The 19745-nt window shown below is 40.9% G+C and overlaps 1 protein-coding gene and 1 non-coding gene across 21 annotated transcripts in view; one reads left to right on the top strand and one right to left on the bottom strand.

Moving 5' to 3' along the window:
* The window catches only part of TRIM9 (tripartite motif containing 9), a 124650-nt gene that overhangs the window by 72144 nt on the left and 32761 nt on the right, over positions 1-19745 (top strand). For 15 of the 20 annotated variants that reach the window (XM_063088586.1, XM_063088585.1, XM_063088581.1 and 12 more), the window contains exons 2-5: positions 3145-3240; positions 5594-5716; positions 17357-17467; positions 18576-18729. In XM_063088586.1, the coding sequence (XP_062944656.1) occupies positions 3145-3240; positions 5594-5716; positions 17357-17467; positions 18576-18729 (484 nt within the window). The remainder of the gene's footprint in view (positions 1-3144; positions 3241-5593; positions 5717-17356; positions 17468-18575; positions 18730-19745) is intronic. The other 5 variants (XM_063088587.1, XM_063088584.1, XM_063088580.1 and 2 more) reach the window with 3 other exon arrangements.
* Positions 4720-4793, bottom strand: TRNAT-GGU (transfer RNA threonine (anticodon GGU)). Its single transcript has one exon. It is a non-coding gene; the product is annotated as a tRNA-Thr (tRNA).

Below are 19745 nucleotides of genomic sequence, written 5' to 3'. Positions count from 1 at the left end.
TCGAACAACTTGCCTTCTTTCTGGGAGGCCTTGGTTATCCGGAGCATGCTCTGAGCCGAGAGTAACCTGACTGGAAATCAATCATCAGGGCTTCCGCGGCTGCACCATTTTTCCCTCTCATTTACTTTCTGATCATGACACCCTTTCAGTAAGTTAGAAAACAAATATCCAAGAAATCTGAACGCCATTGCTGAAGCATTATCAACAGCTTTGAGAACTGTACCCTGCTCCCTCTAATGACTGCATGTACAGCCAAAGATGCTAGTAAAAACACACACAACATATTTGTATCTTCAGTGTTCTGGTCATAAATTTACAGGGACGCTCTGTGGTCCGGAATACAGAACAACTCTGCTAGCACAGAGCAGGAATTTAAATGCTCTGGGAAACAAAATCAATCAATAATAATGTTCTTCTACATCAGATGTAGCTTATGAATGTCACCAAAAGACTATCCTATAAAAGCAACACATATATAAATCTTTACAATAAGAGCACTTTTAGTGATAGTGTTGTAGGATTTTTTTCATCGTCTGCTCAATTTCTACAAGTGGACAAAGCTTAAGAGAAGAATTTCTAAATCTTTATCTTGTAATGCAGTCGTTTATCCAATATCGGAACAATCTTTAGCCAGGTACAAGGCATTCTTGGGGCTGAACATAGAAACAAAGAGAGGAAACCTGGAAATAAATTGATTTTTGCAGCTTACTTATTGCTTTGCCATATAAAATCCTGAGAGTGAATGAGGCCAGCACTCTTTGTCTAGTACTGAATTTTTATTTTTTAAGTATATAGGAGCACCTGGTCAACAAACCTTTATGGGTGTCAGGTCTGACTTACATTATGCAACACAATTAATTGCAAGGTTGGGATACAAGAAATCAACGTAGCTTCACTTCTGTATAACCAAAGGAATTTGGCTTCTATACTCAAACGTTCAAGTGTGGTTATTAAGGCATAGGTTATAATAAAACGGGGAAGAAAACTGTGGTAGCCCAGCAAGCTTTTACCCATTCACGGAAAAAAAAAAAAAAAAAAAAAAAAAAGAGGTAGGATTTCTAAAGCAATGAAATTGGAAGTTTAAAAAAAAAAAAAAAAAAAAAACTTTTTCTCTTTTGAAATATGTCTCTCATTTTCTTGCCTGTTCTTTCAAATGAGACCCTCTTGTCCCCCTTCATCCCCTGGGCTCTTGGAAATAGTTCTTGAAGATAAACATTTACCCAAAATTAAGGTGTAGCTGGGACCTAGTCATAAAGAATCAAGCAGCTCTTTTGCAACTCAAGGCTCTCTTTGTATTTTTCCTTTCTCAATTGTGTTGGTCTTGCCTCCTGGAGTCTGAGTACATAGAGCAAAGTACAAGTGATCAAGGATATTGTCCAAGAGATCCTGTTCTAGGAATCTGTCCTGCAAATCCCTCCATCTGCAGGTGTTTGTGTGAGCAGGAATGAGAAAATGAGTAAGAGTTAATGACAGCCAATGTTAATGAAGCATGCATCGTGCACTACGCACCAGCAGGGTTCTGGGCTTTATATGTAGTATTTCATGCCATGCATGCAGCACCCAAAAGTAGTATCATTCATCTCATTTTATAGATTAGGTAAAACTATGCATAAAATGTTGAACTGGCAGCAGTTATGAATTCAGAATAGTTCCCTTAACCACTACCCTTTACTACAGGAGCTTTTACATTGATTAATGCATTCAACCTTCACAATAACCCAATCACAGTGTACTACATTATTCCCATTTTTTTCCACTGGAGTAATTCAGAGAGAGGTAACTTTCTCAAGGTCACATTGAGTAAGAGACAGAGCCAGAATCTGAACCTTTTCAAAGCCTGTGTTTATTCTACCATCCATATTGCTTCCACCAAGCATTGGGTGTATTTATTTTTAAAGAAAGTCAGTGCCCAGCTTCGTATTTAATAAGGCAAATATGAAAGAAAAATATTCACAGGACCAAGAGATATAATTTTAATATTCTGTCCTTTTACTACTGAAAGGAAAGGGTACATGAGGCATTGTGTTAGCAAGGAGGAGAAGGGGCTTTAGTTTTCAAAGAAGGCACTGTGGGAAAGGGAGTCTGTCTCTGTACATGAGGGATGGAAAGATATGTCCAGGCTGCCAGGAGAAGGAATTTTTGCATCAAGTACAATGGTAATGGCTGCAAGTCTAGTGGGCGAAGGCTTCAGGTGCTGACTCAACTGCTCAAGATGCCATCAGAACCCAGGATCCTTCTCTTCCCAGCCCCCATCCTTACCATGTTGGCCTTCTCCTCATGCAAGTCACAGGACATCACATCCACCATAAGGGCAGGAATCAAAGGGGAGAGGCTGCACCAGCCACACTGGTCCCATGTCAGAAGAAAAGCAGAAGCTTACTCGGACCCCTTCAGCCCCCAGCAGACTCCCCCTTAGGTCTCATCTATCTGCAGTGTGCACCATGCCACCTCAGCAGACAGGGAGGCTGGGCATTCAAGTGCTTACCTGGACACATTGCCTCCCCAGCAGAACTGCATCCCCATATGGACAGGGTGGGTGGGAAGTCAGAAAGAAAGCAAGCCTTGGCTTAGGAGGTTAGGTGGAGGAGTTAGGGAGGAGGACTGTACCTGGGAGAAGGAAGACGATGTTGATGAGGTGGTAGGTGGAACATCAGCCTGACATTTGTCATTGCATTTTAGCTGCCCCACAGCATCACGCTGGCACCTAAACCTTCCTTATCCTGTTCTTGGCTCTCTAAACTCCTTCTGCCTCACACCCAGACCAATAGCCCTTTGGGCTAAGAAATGTTGGTAATAATCAGGTCATCATACTCACTTTCTTATTTTTTAAATCCTTAGCAAACAATAGGGATTCAATAAAATATTGCTTAATTAATTAATTGAGATGAGGAAATTCAAGGTAGATGTCAGCCAGTGAAGGCCTTTGACTGCCATGGCCAGAAATTTTACCTGCTTCAGAAGAGAAACCACTCAGGAGCCCTAGAGTCTGGATGCTATTGTTACCAGAATCCACATGTGCTGATGTCAGCTAAATGGCACAACCTCAGGGAAGATGAATGTGAGGAGGTCTTGGGTCTGAAAACAACCCTGCTGTTGCTGCTTCCTGCGATTACAGCTCCATGGTTTCCTTCTTTGTTTTTGCAGAGCCAGCTCTCTCAGGCGCTGAACGGACTGTCAGACAGGGCCAAAGAAGCCAAGGAGTTCCTGGTGCAGCTCCGCAACATGGTTCAGCAGATCCAGGTATCGACATCACCCGGGACACAGAGGAAACCCCACGGGTTAATATGCGACTGCAAAATGGGGAAATTTGTTTCTTCTCTTTTATTTATATGTGTTGTGGGAGAATTCCTGTTTATTTTTTCTGCTGTGTCTCTTCCATACATATAAACACGCATACAGATCAACTTCAAACATACCCCTTCTTGACATGGTTACCTTTTGCCGATAAGCCAGAAACACACCCAAGTGGTTTTCCGTACGGTTCCTATCTTGTACACTGAGGATAATAAGCATATTATCGTCTTAAATAATCATATCTTATTTAAAAGTAACAAGTCACATTTTCTTTTTTTTTCTTCCTTCCTTCCTTTCTTCCCTTTTTTCCCTTCTTTCCTTTCTTTTTTTTTTTTTTTTTCTTCCTTTCCTTTCTTCCTGTCCCATAGTAATGCTTCTTTTCTACTTACCAAAGTGTTTTTCAGCCATGATCGTCTGGTGACTGTATTTCCACATTGCTTAATCCAGGACACAATGACCAGCAGGTCAGCCAGCATTTGAGAGCTCATAAATTCTCCCCTATAGCTGAAGGGGAAAAGCCATAAACCGCATGAGATGCTAAAATAATGACCCTCTGCACTGTGTACCATTCTTATGCTGTGAGGTTTGCCTCACAGAAATAACCTTAGCTCGGGCCTCTGGTAAATTGGCTTTCTGAGCTAATATTTAACCCATGCCAAGGCAGAAATGGATTTTTAAATGTAAGCCAGCCTTTCAAAGCATTACACACTGATTTCCTTGCCTTTTTTGGCATGCATGCCCATGTTAAAACTTGTGATTCCCTAACAACCTAGCAGTTTCGCACACTTCCTTCTGTTTTCCAAAGCAATAGAATTTATCAATCAGTCCTTTCTTTGCTTTTGCTGGCATAAAATGTGCAGCCCCGGGCTTGCCTCTGCCTTGCCTCTTCATCAGAGCAGAGCATTTCTTCTGCTCAAAATAGTGACAGAGCCTACAAGGAGAAGGTTTCCCCCTGCCCCCAATATTACCCTACAGGGCACATAGAGAGCTCTTAAACGATGTTTTCCAAGGGCTTTCTCTAAGAACTCAAAAGCAATTGCCATGAAAGCCACATTTTAGCATTTATAGAAGCCATTGCTCAAGCAATTACTAATGTACTCCTTATACAAAGACCTTGCATTTGAAAACAGTTACCAAATACCTTTCAGTGGATTATATTATGAGAATATTATTATATATTCTTTATGACTTTGGGAATGAATTAAAATTTGACAGGCCAAGCTCTTCCTTCTTTGCCAGACCCAAAATATTCACAGTTTTCTCAATTGGGTGGTGTTTTTTAAGCACTATTAGTGTGCGTGTATTTAGCATTCGTTTGCTGTAAATTATACATTTTTGCAGATTACAGTTTAAGAATCAAAATTGCATATGTAATTTATTGAAAGGATTATCTTTAATCATTCTCTTTTTGTTTGTTTTGGCGGATGGCCAGTAAAGGGGTTGAACCCTGGACCTTGGTGTTACCAGCACCACACTCTAACCAACTGAGCTAACCAGCCAGCCCGAGGATTACCTTTAGTAAATACTTATGATTCAGTGAGAGAATTGCTTGAGAGAAATGGCTATAGCATGTACAGATTTAAATCAAGTAAAAATGTTATATTCATCATTTAATTTAAACATCATGGAGAAGCTATAATTCATTTAGTACCTATTTACATTTCCCTCACAAACTGTTGGCTTATGTCTGATTTTTACAGCAGGGTGATGCCTGTGCCATACATTAATTATTTTTAACTGCCTCCCCAAGTTCACTATTTGCTTTCCTTAGGAAAAGGGTAAGTACTTTTGCCCACTATTTCTTATCTCTTGTAAACTTCTGTTGTCATGGGATTATAGCTTAATACTGAAGACCACTGCCCTCCTTTTCCTTCTTTCTTCCCTCGAATTAAATGATTCTTTATCTCTCGTGCCTTGACAATATTCTGCTCCCTCCTGGCTTTTCTGAATGCCGCCTTCCACCACACGTAGCTAAACACATGCGGCCCTCAAAGGGACTCACATGCAACTCTGCAAACTAATGCTTTATTTTACTTAATATAACTCAAACTTTGGAGATGATTTCTTTTTGATTAAAAATAAATTTAAATGATACATGTTTATCCTTTTCAATCTAAGTTTAAAGCAAAACACTACCACTATAGAATGAAGTTTGTGCAATTATTCCAAAAGAATACTGAACGTGCATTGTGGACAGGGCTTCTTTTTATTCCCTTCGGCAGGGATTTCTACCCCACACATGGACGGCAGCCTGAGGTACCCAGCTCCTTGCGACTGAGAAATGTGCTTTCTTCCACAGGAGAACAGTGTGGAGTTCGAGGCCTGTCTGGTGGCCCAATGTGACGCCCTCATCGATGCCCTCAACAGAAGGAAAGCGCAGCTGCTGGCCCGCGTCAACAAGGAGCATGAGCACAAGCTGAAGGTGAGAGCAGAAAGCCAAGAGCCAGGCTCCCCAGGGCCTGTGGACAGACTGGGAGAATTCCCTACCCTGCACGGCAGGGCAGGATGCCCACAGACTTGGGGGCCAGTGACCAGGCCAGAAAGGAGCAGGCACATCCCTCCTTCCCCACTCACTCCTTCATGTACCTAATCAATGTTTGTTGAATGACTTCTCTGGGCCAGGAACTGCTCTGGGTGCAGGAATAATAAACAAACAAAAATCCTTGCCCTCATGGGGCTTACATTCTACCAAGAAGGATAAACAGTAAGCACAATAAGTAAAATATGTAGTATGTTAGCAAAGGGTGCTAATGAAAAAAAGGCAGGAAAAGGGGATGGTAGGTACTCAGGATGAGGGTGGAAATTTTAGATAGGGTGGACAGAGGTAAAAAATGTATTTTTGAATTGGGAAATGGAATCTGTACTTTCTAAAAAACAAACAAGATTTGTCTGAACTTCTAAAGTCAACTTTACAGTTGGACAGCTGTCCAGACTTTGGTCACCACACAGTGGAATCGCTTGATTACAAGTCTGGGGTCCTGGACTTGTCCCCCTGGAGACACCTGATATCCCATCTATTGCCCCCTTGGAGCATGACAAGATATGAGAGGAAGGGTGGGTAGATGGGAAGAGTGGAGCAGAAGGAAGTCCAGCAGTGGGCAATCAGCCAGCGTCCACGCCTGTGGTCAACAAGCCTCAGGGGGCTACCAGTGGTGGTGGGTAGAGGGTGGAAAGTATTGGCCTGGGATTGGGGTGGAGGAAGAAATGAGATCTGACGACAGGCTCTCCAATGGGGTCAGGCAATCAGCATCAGGGAGCTTCAACAGTAGGCAGCAATGAGTGGACACAACCTCAGGGGAGCTGGTGATGGGTAAGTAAGCCCAGTAAGTGGCAGACATCCCCTAGGAGGTTTGGAATGGGCTCTAGTCCCCAGAGAACAAGAGAAATCCCCATTTCTAAAAGAATGGGATTCCAGTAGATGAACCAAGGAAGAGTTTCAAGAATGAAGAAATAAGGGAACAGAGCTTACAATATCTGGAGCTAAAGCTTGGTGTCAGGGAAGCTTCAAGCAGGGCCAGTAGCCAGTTCATGGTTACCAGAAACAAAGCAAGAAAACACACACTGACTGGGGACTGAGACCTGGACAAGACCTGCAGCAAGACTGGCACTGGCAAGCCTTGAGCAGCCAAGTTGCCAATCATTCATAGGTGCCCCTTCTACCAGGACCCTGAGCTCCTGGGGGGCTCTGCTGTGAAGACAGGGAGCCAGACGGCATAATATAGAAAAGTGTTTCCCCGGGGAAGCTTCACGGTTTCCTCCAAAGGTGAACAAAACCCACCTCCGCAGTAGCTTCCTCCTCCAAGGCGCCCTCCTCCACTCCCCACCTGTGGCCCCTCAAAACACATTCAGATCCATGCACCTGCTTCTTCCTTCCCCAGAGTCAGGGCAATGAAGTGGTGGGAATATAAACCTTTCTCCCCTGCCTTTGTGAATTGCCCAGCTGTCATTCTTGGGGGTGCAGGGGGGCTGTGCAATTAAGGCAGCAGGAGACTGAGCTGTGACAATGGGGTCCAAGCCAGAAAAGGCTGGTGAGGGCCGCACCCCATGATGAAGTTTGCCGCCTGACCGCCAGCTAGCGCTGTATCAGTGCCATGGCTCTGAGTGTTCCTGAGAGACAGCAACAGCACTATGTATCAAGGAGAGGCACTGCAAATTCCTTGATAAAGAAAATTGCATATTTTAAAGTTGGAATCTGAACCACGAGTTTGGAAAGAAAAGGGCCCAGGGCTGTAATGTTCAAGGACTGCAATGTTCAAGGACTGCAGCTTGTTGGTGTGGGCAGCAAACCAAGGCTGGTGATCAAAATGCTCTTTCCAGAGTGGCCGTAATATTTCCTGGTGTTTGGTCTGACTAGAAGACCCTCTCAGGTTCATCTTAGAATGAACTCAAGCCCCTGAAGGGCACCACACCAACCCAGCCTCGTGGAGCCTTTGAATTGGAACTGAAGGTAATCAAGAAGACATGGGGTTTCCCAGGAAGGCACCCTCAGTGGCTTGTCTCATGTGTAATCCACGAAGTGCCAAATGATGAAAACTTTTACTTAGATGGCCTTCTCTAGCTCATCTGTTTCTGGCCCCTGTCTCCTAATGTCTGGGATCAAGTTATTTGCTTCTGAATCCCATACAGCGCCACTGGACTCTGTTTCATGGCAATATATGCAGTAATTCCTTACATGGGGGGGTGTAAATGGGGGCAGTATTAAAGATACTAATTTATTTTTTACCCAAGGAGTTCCCTGAAAGTTTTACCATGTGGATATCAGTCTTATAGAATTTCATGCAACAATCTGGAAAATTGTTTTACTCCATAAGCATTTTTATGCAAGATAGGTTAGACCTGAACAAAAATTTTTCCTAGAGTCATCATTTTTTATCTGAATTAAAATCTAGAAATGCCATGACATGTGGTCCTGTAGTTGACCAGTCAGCAACACAGAATGAGCATCCCTGGCAACCCAGCCCTAGCTTTAATAATAGCAATAGCTGAAGTTTGGGCACACTTTCTTTGAGGCAACACTGTGCAAATTGTGTTACGGGGATCAACTCAATTGTTCCTCACAAAAATCCAGTGACATCATTATTATTATAATCCCTATTCTAGAGATGAGGAAACTACAGCACCATGATACTAAGAACTAGTACAAGGAGCCAGAACTGGAGCCCTGGTAATCTGGCCTCAGAGCCCTGAGTCTGGTTCGCACAGCACTCTATGGCTTCTGGCCAGTGGAAGTACAATGCAGAGAGAGGCATCCCCACCCTCGTCCTTTCCACAGTCAGCCAGTGCCTAATGCACACCTACTAGGACAAGTGCTGGGCAGGGGACTGAGGGTGGGAAGGACGTGAAGGAATTCCTTCCGGAATTCAGAAGGAAATAACATGAAGTTATTAGGGAGCTTACGGTTCAGTGCATGACCCACAAATGACTCCAACATAGTAGAGAATGAGCTTCCAGGAGAGAGCTGTCCAATGCTATAGAAGTTATGAGGAGGACAAAATTACTTGCAGCTAAAAGTCACAGAGCACCTCACGGAAGAGCTGGCATCCTAGTAGCCCGGACTGCAGGAGGTGTGCATTGACGGCCACTTACATTCTTGTCAGAGAGGCAGACAGTGATCAGCACAGTGCAGATGAAGTCTTGCTTGCTCCATCCAGTTAGTCCTGAGGACTGAGATGTTTTCAGTTTCCGTTGCCTGCTCTAACATGACTAAAAGATTGTCATGATAGCCCTTCATTTTAGCACCCTTCAGAAACCCAAAACTTTTATTGTTATAGCAGTCCTCAAATTATCATTTGAGTCACATAGAGCTGTGTAAAATAAAACTGCAGTGTCTTTGGGAAATGAACTAGACAGCTGGGATTTTCCCTGCTGAATTGTGGACCAACCATTTAAGTACCTAGCCAGATAATTTTAACTTTTTATCAATGGAAATATCTTTTTTAAAAACATTGCAAATATTTTTCTGGCCCCTTTAAACAAAACATGGTGAACAGTTTGTGATAAGTCACGTGGTGACTGTAGTGGCAACTGCAGGTTTTCTATGTGGGAGAGACGTCAGAGCAGCAATCTGGAGGCAAGAGGGACTCAAACATAGAGAAAGCATTATTTATACAGAATGGAAGTGGGGTGTGAAAAGCCCCCAGTTTCCCCCTCCTTTGTGGGACAGGACTGTGTAAAAGTCAGTTTGGGATGTGCTGCAAATGCAGATGGAGACTGCGCAGGACTGGCTTTAGCACATGGCTGGGACTCCATATCCCACGACTGTGTTGTCTTCCCCTCCCTTGACATCCATCTCACTAGTGGCCTGCCTGGTAGGGCACAATGTTGTGCACAATGGCTGCTGAGCAGAGGCTGCTGTCCACTCTCATGTCACCCTGTCTCAGACCTCAAAGGATTGCAGAAACGAGAGATAGGTGGCTGGTTGTCCCCCAGGGCAGCCATGCTGTTCTGTCTTCTGTCTCAAGCTATTTGTTTCTCTTCTGTATTCAGCTGATTGTATCTGTCATTGCTTCTCACAACAGCTACCAATGCCGCTCCTGCACCAGGACCACTGCTACCGGCCCCCACCTCTCCCACCCTCCCTCTTCTTCCCCTGCCTTTTCCCTTTCTTGTCACTTTCATTGCTACTCAGATTTGTGAGAAAAGACTGGCCTTTTATAGACATCACTTGCCAAGCACAGTACTTCTTTCTGTCTTTGTTGGCTAACCCATCACTCACTGTCCTGCGGGGATAATCGCATGTTCTTCCGCTTTTCTCTGGCCAAGTTCTCTGGGGGCCTGCTTTTGGCTGACAAAGAGGGGAGTTGTGTGTGTGTTTTTCTGGCAACTTCCTCTCCTTAAGCAATCCAAAAGGCTAGGGATGCTGGAAAGCGAGTGTGTATTTACACAGTCTTTATAATCTCCTCATGTCCCTCTCTGAAAGCACTGATTGCTTGAACAGATTTAACAGCTCTGGTTCTGAGGCAGGATGGAGCTGAGTGGTAAAGAGTCCAGATTCTGTGTCATAGCCACTGGGGTGAGAAGACACACTGTATCACTTACTAGACCTCTAACTCAGGCAAGTCTGTGGCTCAGTTTATTTCATCTTTGTGTAAAATAAGGCTGGAGATATACAGTACTATGCTGAGTGTTTTACAGTGCCCTATGAGGTGAGTACAGTGCTCAATAAATATTAGCTGTTATTATTATTGATATCATTGAGAGAGAATGACTAAAAATATGGTTTCATTCAACACACTGAAGAACTGTTTCTAGGGGCTTGTTTCCCATATTACTATAGTTCATAGTGCAGAATTACCCATACACTGGTGTTATTATCTCTGAACCTGGGAAATTCTTTAGTGGCCTAAGTTTATAATTGATCATTCTATAAAACAGTTTACAAAGCTTTGTGAGCTATTTTTAAAAGCTAAAAAAAGCAAAAAGGTCTTGAGACTTATGCAGATGTGGTCATATTTTAGGAAAACTGTTTGATATGTAAATTACAGTTAATACCATTCTGTGGTTTGAAAAAATGCTGGGAGCCAAATATCTATTTTAAGGATGTGGTGAACTAAAGCAAATGTCAGAAAGCTACTGTACTGGGGGGTAAAAGTGTTTTTGAGCTTTCAAGAAATATTACTAACTCATATTTGGAACTACTCAGGCAATCAACAAAAAAAAGTGGATCCCAGGGTTTCTTGTCCTATCTGTATGTTGTATTAACATCCTTTCCAGGTGTCTTAGTCCTTCTTCCGTTGCTACAACTGAATATCATAGACTGGGTAATTTATAAATAATAGAAGTTGATTTAGCCCACAGTCCTGGAGGCTGGGAAGTCTAAGAGCATGGCACCAGAATCTTGTGAGGGCCGTCTTGCTGTGTCATATAGCAGGGAAGGCACCTAACTCATTCTTTGAATATGATGGAGTAATCCACTATACCCTATCGCACCATGAGGATGTGAATCCTACAAAACACCATATTGCATCACTTTTATAATGGCCCACCATCAATGGTAAATGCTCTCCTGTGGGTGGGTGGACTGCACCAATGTGCTCATCTCTCCCAATGGCTTGTATTTCTTCCTTCACTTACTTCTCTGTACAAGGATACAATACTTTATACACTAAGAGTGTGTTTTTCATACTCCACGCTATCTTTATTGATAAGGCTGTTGGTGGCATTCACCTTTCTGGAATAGAAAGTTCACAGCTTCACTGTTAAAATTTCGAGCCTTCCTTAAAACAGGTGTGTGTTTTATTTATTTACTAGAAACAAAGAAAGAAACAACAAACACAATAATACATTGAACTTTCAGAAGGAGAGAACAGATCTGTGGTTATTGGTGGGGAGGGGAAGTGAGAGGAGGGTTAGGGAGAAATTGGTTAATTGACACAAAGAATGAATATATTTTATAAGGACAAATATGAAAACTATCCTGATTTGATCATCACTTATTGGACACAATTACTGATAGTCAACTCTGTACCCCACAAATATGTATAATCAATTATGTTTCAGTTAAAAAAAAATAGGCTTAAATAATGCTTTTCTTGATTAAAAACTCAAAGCCTCAGACTTGTCTTTGAAATGATTAGTTGCCAACGTGGGTAAATTAGTAACACTGCTACAGAGGGTGGTATCAAAAGAATGGGACAAGTATTTGCCTGAAACCATGTGGGAGAATGGTGGCATGTGAGAAATGTAAAATGCTCTCTCTTAATTTAAATGCCTTTAAGTTTCAGAGAATGTAACAATAGTATGGTAGATAATATTTTACTCTAGAAAAAACCAGAATTCTTTATTTTACCAGATGGATCTAACAGGTAAAGCGTTTTACTTTAACTCACACAAGACAATTCAAAGCATCAGTTGGTCATTGTGCTTCAGGACATGATGGGACACATAGAAGCTTCCCCCCCCCCCCGAACAAAGGACCTGTGGAGAAGAAATTCTTCCAGCCTGCATCTTAAAAGTACTTTTACCTTAAATAGAAAAAAAAAAAAAGGACAAAGGATTACCTTATGCTTTTAGAGGAAATTGTTTCAAACTGTGAAAGGAAAGCATAGATTATATTTAGGAAAGAATTTTTTGGAATAGGAGAGAGACAATGTTAGTATTTACTTCGACTAAGAATTCATTAGTGATATACCTCCAGGATCCATGATGAGAGAGAGTATTAAGATAAAAAGTGTCTATTAAAATTTTTTTTGAAAAATTTTAAAGAGCCACATGTAAACTGGAAAGGTGAACAGAGGTGGGGGAAAGGTGTCAAGGTCAAAGTTGTATAAAAAATTAAATTCCCCTTAACCTCAGGTCTTGCTGCTGGAGGAAGGAGACTGGCCTGTTAGCAATGAGAATGGAGCTATGGACAGGCAGAACAAAATTTTACACTTGTATAAGCTCTCCGGGGTTGCTCTATGTGACTGAAAAAGTCTGAGAATTCAGAAGGACACAACAGTCCATTCTCAGACTCTCCGTTTCCAAATAGATGTCAGCGTCATATTCTGACCCAAGAATAACCTATACAAATTGGCCATTTAACAAAATAAAACTGTTCAAATGATCAATTGGCACTTGCCATCCAGAACAGATGGTAGCTCTGCTGATAAAATTTTAAAAGCCTTCTCTGAAACTGTGGACTGCAGATTAATCCACTGTCCCTTGAGAGCCGGTTTAAGCTTTAGTGCAGATGAAAGCAGGAAGATCATTCTCTCAATATCTGTGTCATTCCTGCAACTCGCACAGAAAAGGAATGCTCGAGTCCAGCCAGCTGCAAACATGGTGCCAAGAGGTTGCTGGTGCATCAGAGGCAAAGCACAGAAATGTGTGACTCAAAGAAAAAATTGGCATGGCCTGGCTCCCTAGAAAATGTTTTCCATAAAAAATAAAATGTGGAAATAAATAGTAATAGTAAAATGTTATGAATAATGCAGGTTGAAGAAGGTAGCAAGCAAGAAAGTTGATAAAAACACTGAACTAGAGAAAAAATATTTACACTCTTAAAAGATCTAATTATCTGGCTGATTTTCCAAAGGGTGGGAAATCTTGCTAAATTAATTCAGAAGCTAGAAGTCAATTACAACGCACCCAAACATGCTGCTCTGGGAACTCCATAGTTTAATTTTTAGCAGTGATTTTATCATAGTCTATTGTGATCATTGTGGAAGAGTTGGTTAAAATGTAAAAAAGATGGCCCAAAATCAATTGTAGCAACAGTGGGCGTTTGGAGCCAGGAACTCAGGGATATTGAATCCTTCCAAGACACTTTAGTCATAGAATACAGGAGCCAGTGGCAAACCCCTGCTGAAATTCACCAAATCTTTGGCAGTGCAACAATTAAGCTTCTTAAGAGTAGGCAGAGAGCCCAACACTCAAACAGCTCCTTCAGCACCAAACAAACCTAGCCTAAGAAGGAAATTTATAGACACAGACATAGAATTTTATGAGGACTGAGTAAGGTATTTATTTCAGTTTATTTATATATCATCGAGCTGAATCCTCTGGAAAGTAAACACAATAATTCAGTCTATTTTGTCTCAAAAGCAGACTCACTTTGGGTTAGAGTGTTCAGATCCGATTAGTCCTTGTTATTCAGACTTTCAGTACCAGTAAAGGGCAGATGCCATTTGGATAATGAAATAGTGACTGCTGAGTTTTCTGCTACCTAGCAGCATTGACGCACTGGCTCCCAAAATATAAAAACGTCTCCTAGGAACTATTTAGTTAAGCCTCATACAGGAGAGGGGAGTAGCATGTCAATTGTAGGTCACCTGTTTTGAATTTTTTAATGTTTTACTTGTGGGTTTCCCCTCACTCCCCAAGAAGCAGAAGCCTAACTTTTCTGTTATTTTCTAAATAAAAATAAAATAAGTTGCATTCCTTGAGCCCAGATCAACAGATGGTGGTGGTGGTTGTCAGAAATGTACTAGATGTCAGAAGAAAATAAATCAACTGGTGGATTTTCAATTTGATCCCCTCCCCCCAAAAAAATCACAAAAATAATCTTTATATCAAAGTTTGTTTCCTTCACCAACTACAACAGAGATTTTAAATTCTACGTTTTATTTTTCCTTTTAATTATTATTAAAAGTTAAGTAATAATGAATTATCTCTCAGAAAATTAGGAGACCCAAACAGCCAGAACAATCTTAAAAAAGAACAAAGTTGGAGTTCTCACACTTCCAGATTTCAAAACTTAACCCAAAGCAACAATTATCAAAAAAAACTGTGGTATGGCATAAAGACAGACATATAAGCCACTGGAATAGAATAGAGAGTCTAGAAATAAACTCCCATGTATATGGTCAAATAATTTTTCACAAGGTGGTAAGACCATTCAATGGGGACAGCACAGTCTTTTCAACAAACAGTGAGGATAATGGGATATTCCCATGCCAAAATATGAAGTTAGACCCTTACCTAACACCATATACAAAAATTAATTCAAAATGGATCAAAGATCTAAATTTAAGACCTAAAACTATAAGGCTATTGGAAGAAAACATAGAAAGAAAGCTTCAGGACATTGGATTTGGTGATGATCACTTGGATATGACACCAAAAGCACAAGCAACAAGAGAAAAAAATAGATAAGTTGGACTTCATCAAAATTAAAAATATTTGCACCTCAAAAGATATTCTCAAAGGAGTGAAAAGATAACCCATGGAACAAGAGGAAATATTTGCAAATCATATGTCTGATAAGGTATTGATACCCAGAATATATGAAGAACTCATACAATTCAACAACAACAAAACAACACAATTAAAAAATGGGAAAGATTTGAATAGACATTTCTCCAAGAAGACATACAAATGGCCAATAAGCTTATGAAAAGATGTTCAACATCACTAGTCATTATGGAAAGGCAAATCAAAACCACAATGAGATACCACTTCTCACCCATTAGGATGGTTATTATATTAATAGTAATAATAATAATAATAATAATAATGTGTTGGTGAGGATGTGGAGAAATTGGAACCTTCGTGCTTTGCTGGTGAGAATGTAAAATGGTGCAGCTGTTGTGGAAAACAATATGGTGATTTCCCAAAAAATTAAACATAGAATTACTATATGATCTAGCAATTGCACTTCAGAATTACCATGTGATCCAGAAATTCCAGGAATATACCCAAAAGAAGTGAAAACAGGGATTCACACAGATATTTGTACACCCATGTTCACATATAGCTGTATTTTACACACAGCTGTATTCACCATAGCCAAAAGATGGAAGCAACCTAAGTATCCATCAATGGATAAACAAAAAGTGGTATGTACATACATTGGAATATTATTCAGTGTTAAAAAGATGGAAATTTTAACATGTGCTACAACATGGATGAAACTTGAAGATATTATGGTAAGTGAAGTTAGCCCATCACAAAAGGACAAGTATTTTATGATTCCACTCATATGAGGCTCCTAGGATGGTCACATTCATAGAGACAGAAGGGACAATGATGGTTGACAGGGGCTGGCAGGAGGGGGAGATGGGGAGTTATTGTTTAATGGGTATAGTTTCAATTTGGGAAATGAAAAGTTCTGGAGTTGGATGATGGTAATGGTTGCACAATAATATGAATTTAATGCCACAGAACTATGTACTTAAAAATGATTAAACTGGAAGTTTTTATTTATATATATCTTACCACAGTAAAAAATTAGGAACAAAAAAAAAAAAAAAACCACAGAAATAATGAATGAATGAGTTGTCAAAAACTTAGGAAGATGTTAAATGTCCGATAATGGGGAAAAAAGAATGATTAAATAAATGATGATTACCCACTCACTGGGATATTTACCTAACCAATAACATTTACTGATGGTGGCAAAATGGAAAATGCCTCTGACGCAAGTATTAAATTGTGGGGGTAAAATTGTCATAGACTATAATTGCAACTATAAATAAGTCTGGTTTTGGAAAAAAACTAAAAGAAAATATCAAAATACTTTTAAAATTTACATTAGGATGATGAGATTATTTGCTTTTTTTTCCATCTATTTCCCAATTGTTTTGGAAAGGGGATGCAATAATCTTTAATTGAAAATAAATTTATAATCAAAAATGAAAGAGAACAAGGGAACCTTTTTAATAACTGTCATTTAAAACCCCTTTTATTTATTATCTATAAAATCCAAAAAACAATATTTTTGAGGCTTTTGCAGAATAGTATAAATATGTAAGTGGTTAAGTTTCCTGGAAAACCCTTGTTCAATTCTATGCTTCAAAAACCATTCATGATTTGGGTCACTGAACAGAGGACACAGAAGAGGAACATCTATGAAGAAAGAAACTTTCAAGGAATGTCATGTGTTTGTCACTGGGCAAAGACAACTTCCTAGAGGCAGAAAATGATTGGAGAGATGCCTATCTAGGTTAAAGCAGACTCAGCTTGGCAAATAGAGCAGACTTTGAACCTGATTTCCAAAATGAGGCACTGATTCTAAGTGGGTTATTTGTAAAACCGAATTCTGCATCCCACTCCTTGCTCCAGTTTACTTGTCATTATCTCATCATCTCTCACAAGCTCCAACTTGGCCCTCCCACGCACACCACCCAACCAAGGAAAGAAAAGCAGAACAAATGCCCCTGGGCTCGTGGGGGATGGCAGGAAGGGAAAGGAACTGGGTTCAGATGGTGTCTGCTCTTTAGAAGAGGCAGGCAAAGGACGGAAGAAGGTTGGCATCAATGTCACAGAGCAGAGCACATCGGGGAGCCATAGCCCTTTAGACTCCCCACGACCTGCCTTTGAGAGCAACTCACAGTAGAGTCAGTTTCCCAGAAAAAAATGGCACTAGGGGGCCTGTGGAAGATCAAAGTTCCCCAGATTCACAGGGTTCTAGCATCTGTGTTCTTTTCTGATGGGTCCTGTTGTTACTGATTTTCTGTAAGAGTCTTATCCAATCTGCCTTCCAGAGCCATTGTCCATGACACATACTGCCACAAAATATTCTCATAAATTTAGTTCCATTCCATGATGCTCTTGGATTCTGGTTGGAAGCTTTCCAAAGTCCCAGTTTGCTTCTCTCTTCCCTCTGCCATTTTGGACTGTTCTGTTCTCTCATCAATCCTAGGTGGTCCGAGATCAAATCTCTCACTGCACAGTGAAATTGCGCCAGACCACGGGCCTCATGGAGTACTGCTTGGAGGTGATTAAGGAAAATGATCCTAGTGGCTTTTTGCAGGTAAGTGTTAACTAGTTTCTGCTTTATATTCTAAATGTCCCATGGGACTGTGTCTAGGATCCCTGGGCAGGACTCCCAATGGCCCTGGCTGGGCATGGGTCCCTCAATAACAGAACCTACCTTCACATTGTGGAGGGGGGAAGGGAGACAATGCCTGCTAAATAAATTCACTGACTTCCTGGAAGTGTCTGCCACCATGCACAAGACTGAGAAGTACATGGGCATTTTTTGTTTGTTTGTTTTTTCTTGTGTTTAATCATGAAAACATAATTCCCTGTTAAGTTCTTCCAAGTTATTACCTTGCCTAAGAATTGGGTCCCTCTCCAGTAATATCTCTTGGACAGCTTTGTCAGCTAGTGTGCAAGGTTTCTACCTTCTTAACACTTCCTACTGGCCAGTACGTCAGTGACTTCCCAAATACATGTAAAGTTTTTTCCATTCTTCAGTGTTAATTGTTTTACTGAGATGCAATGATGTAAGCTGGATATTACTTAAGTTTTGATCCTAGTGATGAGGAACCTTTTGTTAAGGAATATGTAGATCTCTTCCAACTCACATTCTACTAAATTGGCTGAGAATGACAGAGGGAGACTGAATATAAGAAATGAAAGAGGTCTCTACCAAAGGATAAGGTGATGATCACATGAAGATGATGTGCTTAAAATGTAAGAAATTCCATATGCAGCCTCTCTATTTTATAAAACTCATTTCCAAGTCTTGATAGGATACTCACACGTCAAATTAGAAGTTAAGAACTGTTGGTTCTAACAGGATGAGCTAATTGCCAATATATCATGCTTTAAAGTTGTTGACTTTTAATGGATTAGTCATAAATAGCATGATCATATATCTGGGTTTGTCTATCAGGCCAATTAACACCTGCTAATTATTTACAGTGCCCCCTTTCCAACTCACAAAAGCATTCAGATTTTCTTGATAAATCATGGGTCACTCTAGTCATAACAGTGTTCTCCTCACTGACTGCACTAGACAGGCAGGTGTGAGTCCCAAGGTAGTTTGGTGGTAATGCTCCTGGAGAGTCAAGGAGCCATGTTGTGTTTCGAGTGCGGTGTTGTATTTCTTAGGCTGTGGTCTTTGATGTGATTAGATTTCTGACGCCCTCATAAGGAGAGTGCACCTGACCGAGGATCAGTGGGGGAAAGGCACACTCACTCCCAGGATGACCACGGACTTTGATTTGAGTCTGGACAACAGCCCTCTGCTGCAATCCATTCACCAGCTCGACTTCGTGCAGGTGAAAGGTACGTGCTTGCATCCCTCGAGCCAGATAGCAACATCCCAAGTGAATACTGGTGCTTGAAGCAGGATCAGTACCCCTCTGGTTAATGTTGCAAAAATCTGGAGTGGTTGCTATCTTATCATGCAATGAAAACAACTACCTGTAGCTGTGTGACGTACCTTTCAGCAAGCTAGATAAATTCAGATAAACTCAATGCTTGCCTCTTCGAGAGTCTTAGAGATTTCACATGCTCAGCATCAGAGAATAGCTAACATAAAAAGAGGTAGGGAGAGAAAGAGAATATCACTGTACATAAATACGATCTTGTTATATAGAAAGTAACCCAGAAATATTGATATGAATCAAAGGAGTCCAGAATCAGAATGACTGCTTCCACGTGGACAGAGATAGTGAGCAAGGGGCTGAGCATGAATTGGTGGGAATTTGAGAGGATCACAGTTGGCCTGCCAGTGCTGGCAGGAATATTCTAGCCTGGAAGGAAAATGAACATATGAAATAAACTTTAAAATTGGTTTATGTGATCAAGGTCTCTGAGATTTCTGGGTCCTGAAGGGAATTACAAACACATAAAATTATTTTAAGGAAACTAACTCTTCCAAAGGAGAGTAGCAATTCAAGCCAACCATTCAACAATATTTTTATGGCAGTGTAACATCCATTTGAATAATATATTTCTTTTAACTTTTTGTTTTGAAATATACATTCACAGGAACTTGCAAAAATACAAAGGAGAGGTCACATCTGCCCCTCATCCGTTTCCCTCAATGGTCACAGCTTGCATAGCTAATATAATATCAAAACCAAGAAGTTGACATTGGTACAGTGTGTGTGCCTGTAGCTCTATGCTATTTTACCACCGCAGTCAAGATTCAGAACTATTCCATCACCACAAAGATCTCCCTCAAGCTACCCCTTCAGAGTCACATGCCTCCCCTCCACCACCCCTAATCCCTGGCAACCACTAATCTGTTCTTCATCTCTATAATTTTGTCATTTTCTGATCTCTTTTTAAAACTG

Source organism: Cynocephalus volans, chromosome 3 (genome assembly GCF_027409185.1).
Source record: "Cynocephalus volans isolate mCynVol1 chromosome 3, mCynVol1.pri, whole genome shotgun sequence".
Lineage (NCBI taxonomy): Eukaryota > Metazoa > Chordata > Mammalia > Dermoptera > Cynocephalidae > Cynocephalus > Cynocephalus volans.
This window is presented reverse-complemented; position numbering and strand designations above follow the sequence as displayed.